Raw genomic sequence first — 8,221 nt, forward strand, 5'->3', positions numbered from 1 at the left:
CCTTCCTGTTGCAACCATCTCTTACAACCCGTTTGAAATGCAAATGCACTATCGGTACAAACGCCTCCAGGTTTTTAACTCATCCTTCCCTCCTCATTGTTGGGTAAATTTTGCTCAATTTTACTATCTCTCAGCCACGTCATACCTAATTTTATCAGGTTGAATGTAGTTCATCCATACAGCCCAGAATATATGTACTTTGGGCTTCGTCAAAACTTCTTATGTCTTTCTGAGCCCGATTCAACGAGCCCTGAGTGCCTGCGTAGATTGCAGAAGACGATATAGCAAACCTGTGACATGAAAGGCCAAGTAACAGCTTTTTCGGCTTTCTCACCACAATGTGAGATTAGAGGGTTTTCCTAATGGACTACGATCCTAGCCTTCGGACCACAGGTTGGGTCTCAATTTTTGAGTCACGTTCCATTCACTTTCTTAGTGGTTCACGATTCGTGCAAAAATTGTCGCATTCCAGGGTCTTCCTGTTGCCTTTAACTTCATTAGCTTCGATCACCTTTGGTGCCTCCCGAATTGAAGTGCAACTTATGTTTCTAATGAGTTGGCAAAATGAGTATGTCTGCATCCTCAGAAAGCTGACATGTCAGCGTGACATTAGCAATGAAGAGCCTCGGTCTAAGTGCACAAGCACGTTCCGGTTACCTAAAGCTGTAGGGATTCGGCACATGCGAATTCCTTGTGAACATAACGCTCTTCTTCTATCAAGTTAACAACATGAAATGTGTTTCGTAGACCAATCAGCCTATACTGCACAACATCTAGTCTGCAGACCTACGCTTCCTGTCATTCCATAATCCACCTGATGACCAGTTAAAGGAAGCCAGACATCTGAGCTAAATTCCCTTAATTGTTGGTACAGTCAGCTTTGTTTACGTTCCTTGATTAGGGAACTTGAAAACCATACAGTCCAACAATAGAAATTAGTTACCTCCGTGAAGTCAGCACGAGGGATCAGAATGAAAATGTTTTCTTAATTCGGCAATGGTGAGTAGCACCAATTAGCCAGTTCAGCTTATCCTCCGTGTCCAACGGCAATAAAGTCAGCCCTGGAGGATATCCGACTTTTTTGTAGGTGTCCATAAATATACCAAAAAAAATTCTCAATTTACGAGCTACCCCATTCCGAAAAGCAAATGACTACGAATGTTAACAGCTTTATACCTACTGAACCGAATGCTACTAACCAAATACTGTCGAGTAGCTTGCGGGTGTCAGTATGAGAAAAACAAGAGCCTGGGATGGCGATTGTTCCAGGTCTGAAATCTGGGTGACCTGGGCTTGCATCGTCCTCGATATCACGAAACAACGGGGCGGTAAGATTTTTTAGCCTCAACCTCCTGGCTAATGTCGGTAATCGTTGTCGATGGCTTTTACAATCAAGTAACAACGCGCAACTATAACAGCGATACACTAAGTTTATCGTGTATCATGATCGATTTGAATGTGTCCCTACCTCTTAGTTCTGGTGCGAATGAGAAAGACAGTGTGTATTTGTGTGCTTGTGCATTGGTTGCTCTGCCTCGTGGGCTTTGGTGCTGTCGACGAGCAGGTCTGTAAGTGAGAGCTGTGTCAGAGCTGTGCTCTGAGGTCACGCATGGAAAATTAACCACACTCCCACGAATAACTGAAAAACCGATTTATTCACTTTCCACCTCTGTACCCCAAAGAACATGACTGTGTGACTGGGCTGCATGCACAGGAGCAGTATTATCTTCTCGAGTTTGCAAGTCTATACAATCTGGTTTCAGGTCATATCCACACGGTTTGTGTCCCGAATGCTAGAAATTAACATGTATCGGACAGCGGATATGGGGTTCATCTTTCTTCCATCTGAACTGGTCTTACAACACACCTATGTAAGTACAGTAGCCGGATGTGCGGCAGGGTAGAGCTGTCACACAGTATAGAACTCTATTGACGCGTTCTGTCCATCACCCTGTGTGATTTCGTCTGCCACGATTCGTTCTCCCCCACCCTATCAACACGATCCGATGTAAGAGTGTGGGAGTATCTGTTGTCCTATCGGCGTGCAATTTCCTGTGCAAACCAACCGCTTCCCTTGAGTAAGAAGACATGGGTTCCAAGTCCATTTTTTTTGGGAAATATGAATCGAGTGGCAGACTTGCAGCGAGTTCCGTTGAGCATATCGGGTATTTGGCACATTAAAGCTGTCAAACAGCATGGGTGACCTTGTAGACTGGTTTCAATGTTCCTAACATGAGATAACGGCCAAGATCGCATCAGAAGCACTGAGAAATAGGATCTCGTGTTATGGCGTGTATAAATTTGCGTACGGCATTCTCTTGATATTCGACAAAACCAGTTCGGTCAGAGGGGATGCCAACCAGCTTTCAGTGCCAACAGTTTGAACGGTTTTTACTGACTTACAACCACCAGGTAGATCCGATTCACGGTGGGCTGAAGCTTTATCGAAGCGAGCGAAAATCAGGCAAGCCGGATGAGAGGGAACCGTAGCTCATGAGCAGTTTTCCTGTATTCAGAATTCGTAAATACATTCAGGGTTTTTCCATTAGTTTACGGCTACTGTCGGCATTTTCAGATGAGATTTCGTCCTATGCTAAAAACTAAAGAGCCACTGTACAGCTGTTTCATCCTTATTGGGAATCATCAGCAGTGCGCATCCCGGAAAACTTTGAGTTTCGAACCCCCGACCTCCCGGTAAGTAGTCTGGACACTCAATAGTTTGGTTACGAGCGGCTAAACAGAAATCAGGGAAGGTATAACTCCACTTCCCCTTTAACCACGGAATCCACATTAAGAGGACATGGAGGAGGTCGTGGATTCGAAACTCCATCGGGTGCCGTGAGCTACTTATTACTGATGATGCCCAATAAGGACGGAACAACTGTACGCTAGTTCTCGGCCTTTGAGCGTAAACAGACTCAATGACAAGAAGAAATTTTTCTCGAAAATTCCCAAGTCTCCCTACACTAAATACAACTAGCGATACCATCTTGATAAAAAAAACGAGTTGAATATTTCACCAGCGTCTTTGCCTCCCTGTCCAACCAGTTGAACATAGCGTCTGCTTCTATGATAACGGCGACCGGTTAACTCACATTATGTACACATCTCAACAGATCATCCTGCGTCAGCATTGTCCTGAATTGATCGGCATAGCTCGACATTTAGAAGACTAAAGTAGCGTTTGAATACTCCCGCGTTTCTGGCTGGTCAGCGCAGGAGAAAACAACCTCTATCTCGTCTTTCCTCCAGGAGTTCAATCTTTTCAACGGACGGACGATAATTTGACCAGCCAGCTAGCTGTTATTCAGGAATCATCTGAAGCGAACCACTTATTTTTAGAGTGCAAGTACGCCGAAGCTTTACAGAGAGTGTGGGTTCAAATTTCATGTCTCTTGATGGTAACCTCTGGCATCCATACCCGGTTGATTTGCACCACATCGATTTAACTACGCAAACTCAGTAGCATACAAGATTACGATGGTACTTTAATGTGGTACTATAATTTCAAGCTACCATGATTAGGAAGATGCTTCGATAAATGGGCTATATGCCGACCACCAAAATCGCCAATATTTGGTCATCAGAATAACAACTTTTTCAAAGCCAGTCATCACGCCATCAAGCGGCAAAGTTCGACCGTCCGTCATTTCGCTCTGAGCTGCCGTCATTAGGATTTCGCTAATTTCTGAATATTTGTTCAATAACTGACAGACGAAGCAAAATAACGCCTCTCGGCTCCTTTCGACATTCCCACAATAGTTGGAGCTATATGTCTTGGTTTGTGGCATCGTTTTAAATGCTGTGACATCCTTGCATGCTAACCTCGGATTCTCTCGGTTCACATGTTCACAGTGTGGGAAAGGCTTCATAGTTATTGAACCAGTCTAGACTTTTGTGCTTAAGACTGCCGATTTTGCTGTCATCATGAGCTGTATGCTTGCCAGCACTTTGAGGTAACAATGAGTAAGGCAAACATAGTATCGTAGATGAATTTCCTATTATTCCTTGCTGGCCAAGATACTACAGCGTACTGGTGGGTTCAGATCGTGTAATTTTTGAGCCTTTAAGGGATATTTTCTTCTCTGTCTTCGGTGTTGAAACACTAATGCGAACCAGTGTGCACCTTTGTCGGTCCATTGGCTCTACGGGACAACATCAGACAGCGCACAATACGTTTTCTTGCTGACAGACGTGGATTTTATCCAAGTCCACCGTTCATTCATGGTATGGAAACAAATGTGAAGGTTTTATCGAATTAAACTTATGGAGGCGCAGAAGCTGAAGAGGTGCAAACTGATCAAATACTTTTTATTTACAAAGTTCCAGTGATGTTATCTCGCGTGCTTCTATGGTCTACAGTTCAGCACTATTCAATTCGGACAGTTTCTTTTTCTATAGAATGCGGTGTTGAGTTTGACATATTGATAATTGGAAATAACCTTATATGGTGTTTGAGGTCAAGAGATTTTCTCAATCACTTTGATTAGCTAGCGGATTTCAGCCGCATTTCAATCCATTTGGGTACTTGCTGGGACGCAGCCAAACCTCGTTCACCAAGTGTTTGTGCAAGGCCCAAAGTCAAGGCCACTTGATGCCGGTAGGGACATTTTTCTACAGATCGCGATCGAAGTATATTCTAATGTGTTATTTCGTTTTCATAGCCCTCTCGATGTTCAGCAAAGAATAGCTTACCTAAGCAGTACCTTTTCCATAGAGTTTGTCGTTTTCTTCTAGGATTCACGTCCACAGTACGTCCTGGTTGATCCTACTTTGTGATTGTGGGAGAAGGGTGTCGGGATTAAGCTATTATTGGTGATGAATCTCTTCTACCATAGGATGAGTGTTTCAACATTCAAACAGGTGATGGAATGAAGCAAAAGAATGACGTCAATCTGAAACACAGCTACAGAACAGAATTATGCAAAAAACGTCGATGAACGATGCAGTGGAGCCCAGTGCGAACAGATTGGTGGGTGTGGTCTTGATAAGCGTAAGATGGGACGACTGGACAGGTCGACAAATGTCACCATTTTGGTCTGGAGTTCAGGTGTTACTCGTCTATCTTGGATCAATCTGGGTATCCCAGAATGTCTCAGTTATTTTAAAGAACTCTTGATGGGGGCGGCAAAAGATAAAGATTGCGACCTAATGGCAATTTCCAGTGGGAAACGAGAGAGCAGCTTATGTGAGGCAGCATCTAAAAACTGAACGCAAGCTTTAGCTAAGATCAACCGAGGTTTCTGTTTAACAGCTCAAACGGTTTAATAGGATTGCCGGATCACCGGGTATTGAAGTTTTCACCACAATTCATTTATCATGAAAATTATCTGCACTAGCTACGACTAGGATTTTCTCGTTTGACAAACGCAAGATATACTGAGGTTAGACCATTGTCAGACGCTTTCTGAAATAGGAACATGGTCCGACTCTAACAGAGTTGTGTGTCTACCTATATCCCCACTTTACTTGAGAAAAAGGCCTCATTATTATGATTCCCCAAACACCAAACGAATTAGCTTAGACCAGTGAGGTGGAGGGACTCCTAGTGCAACGATGTATACTACTGGTGAGGCACGCAAGTAGTCTGTGGTTTTTTTCGAACCTCTACCCCGCGTCTAATGGAAGGCGAAGTTTGTTACGGAACTTGTGGAACTGCCTTGCAGTGTTCTCTTACAACTGCGTGCTAGTTGATGAATATCCATTAAAGTTCAAGAAGACACTTGAGAATGTTCAGTTTTTAGAAACTATGTACATATTGGACGTTTACTTCCCTGCCCAACAATTTGTAACTGCTCATTTGGTGTTTGCTAATAGATCTCGCGGCGAAGGGCTCTCCTCCTTATACTAGCAAGTATATAGGGACTCATTAGATTCATCAGTTTCTACTTTTGAAAATCCCCAGTATCATTCGCTGATAGAAAATAGCCCTATTCTTGACTGTGGAACGGATGTTCGTGGGCAAATCACGCTGGTTCTGTATATCACAAGAATCTGTTAGAGTCCAATACTAATTAAACCAGAACCTACGGGTTCAAGTAACATCAAGGAAATAATTGATCAGTGGGCTTAAAAAAGTCCCACTGTCTATTGTTGGCCACGTTGGAGTGAAGTGAAGTGGGGAATAGTCAACCCACGAAAATGTGATCTTTTGTGCGCGTCAGCTTCTAGTGGTCCTACAATGGAAGAAGGAAGTGTGGTGACACAGTACTTTCCAACCTCAACCGTACCGGATCAGGAACGGCACTAAGATATTTTAACTGGTGGCAAGTTCATCCTGACTACTCTAAAGTCGTTATGTTGAACTTAGGAGGGGTAAACCCACTAGTCAACTGCACTTCCGATAAACTGCATACTTAGAGGACCACTAGGTGGTCGCAGTAATAAGCCGAACTCCTAATGATGGGGTCACTAGTGATGACCCAACCAGTCTAATGTGCATCGACTTACATGAAGGTGCCCCTAAATTAACTGTCACACTTTACTAGAATGTTATTTCGAAACGTTATTTCGGCCTCAGCACCCTCATACCACGTGGAACTGTCTACTCTGGTGCATCGGTTGCCTTGAGTGCGTCAAACAGTCCGTGAAGTTATGGTTTGAACATGCACTGTCCACATTCACTCCATTTCCTGTTGACTCAAGCCAAAACCTCTATGAATGTAACACTATCATGAAAATAATTTGTTTCAACGATAATCACAATGCGGTATCCTGACTGCGTCATCAAACTATGTGCTGACCCCAATGCAAGCACATACGCCCACACGGGCTTTGTCATACACATGTTTTGTGTACAAAAATGAGGTCATATGACCTGGGAGCGCACTAAGGTCACTTTGATTTAGGAATGTTAGTATCAGCATCAGTAGACCGCTGATGAAACAACGAACGATTGAGCAACTGTGTATTTGGCAATTGTAACAAGTGATGGTAGTCTAAATAAGACTAAATAAGTGAAAGGACTCGGTGAGACCTTTCACAGGGTTACCTCAGCAAATCACACGTAACCACTCGAAATTCAGTCGACATCTGGTTACGCTTGATTGGGCTGCAATAGAGAAACTAATCATTGATGAAAGTTTTCTTTGAGGTGCTTTTTATTTATTCGCACCTTTCTCAGTGTGATGATTACTGCTTTATTGGTTTGACACTGACAATACACGCAGATTACAACAGATATAAATTAAGTCTGCTGCAGCAAATATTCCACTGTCATTGGACTAAGAGTGCAGGAAAGTTCTAGTTCAAGGAGTAACTCATCACGCCACTCATGAGTTGGCTACCACAGCTCTACCGACCAGCTGCTTCTAGTTCAACTTGTTTCGACTGCACCTATTCAAGGACCAGACGGGTGGACTGGACTAAACATCCCATCCAAATGCCCCGGTCTTTATTCTGGGGGCTGATATTTCATTATTAGAAGGATAATTATTTAAAATGACAAACGACAATGGAAACACATTTACATTCATGCATTCTAGCAGTTCGAATGAGATTAGAATGCTTGCTCAGTGCCAATTCTTTGTCCCTCACGGGTCCACACGTCACGTCAACATGGGTGTACACTGACCCCCTGTTCTCGTGTGAGTCTCCGGTGTCTTTCAGTCTGAGAAGGAGAAATTTGAATCTCATCTACAGGATAAGGACCACTCAGTAGGCACGGTTTCGAATTTGAGCGACTGATTTTCCAGCTCTTTCAGCATAAGCTTAAGTGGAATGGTTTTGGACCACATAATAAACCAAAAGTTGTTCTTGAATTGGATCTGTGTCCAAAGATGGCTCATGAACTATCTCCTTCACTCACTTTTGTACTCCGTTTATTATTGAACAGACGGTGTTCTTCTTGGAAGCATGCGCTCGCTGAGGGTTCTTTTATCGTTCTACCCAAAACTATCGGAGCCAGGGTTTGACGTTTTATTTTTAGGTTGCCCTTTATTTTGGGTTATCATCTTTGGGCGAGTTGGTGGCAAACGGAAGCAGTATAGGCAGAGAGTACACTAAATCTGGAGACCTCAAAATATTACTTAGATAACCTTACTTAGATAACAATAAATTCAACCACTAGTTTCATTTATTCAGCTCACAAACCATGCACCGATATTCAGTGGCTCCAGCTGTTACGGCATCGCTCTCTGACGTTAAGAAGTGTAGTGGAATGAGAGTCAGGCGTTGGAGACAATATATATATATATATATATATATATATTTGTTTTTCCAG

At 43.2% G+C, this 8,221-nt stretch overlaps 1 protein-coding gene across 1 annotated transcript in view; it reads left to right on the forward strand.

Moving 5' to 3' along the window:
- Positions 1 to 1,359: 1,359 nt before the first annotated feature.
- The window catches only part of T265_10293 (hypothetical protein), a gene marked incomplete at both ends in the record, with an annotated part of 37,087 nt that continues 30,225 nt past the window's right edge, over positions 1,360 to 8,221 (forward strand). The window contains one exon of the mRNA XM_009176619.1: positions 1,360 to 1,568. Coding sequence (XP_009174883.1) covers positions 1,360 to 1,568 — 209 coding nt within the window. The remainder of the gene's footprint in view (positions 1,569 to 8,221) is intronic.

This window comes from Opisthorchis viverrini (genome assembly GCF_000715545.1).
Source record: "Opisthorchis viverrini unplaced genomic scaffold opera_v5_350, whole genome shotgun sequence".
NCBI lineage: Eukaryota > Metazoa > Platyhelminthes > Trematoda > Opisthorchiida > Opisthorchiidae > Opisthorchis > Opisthorchis viverrini.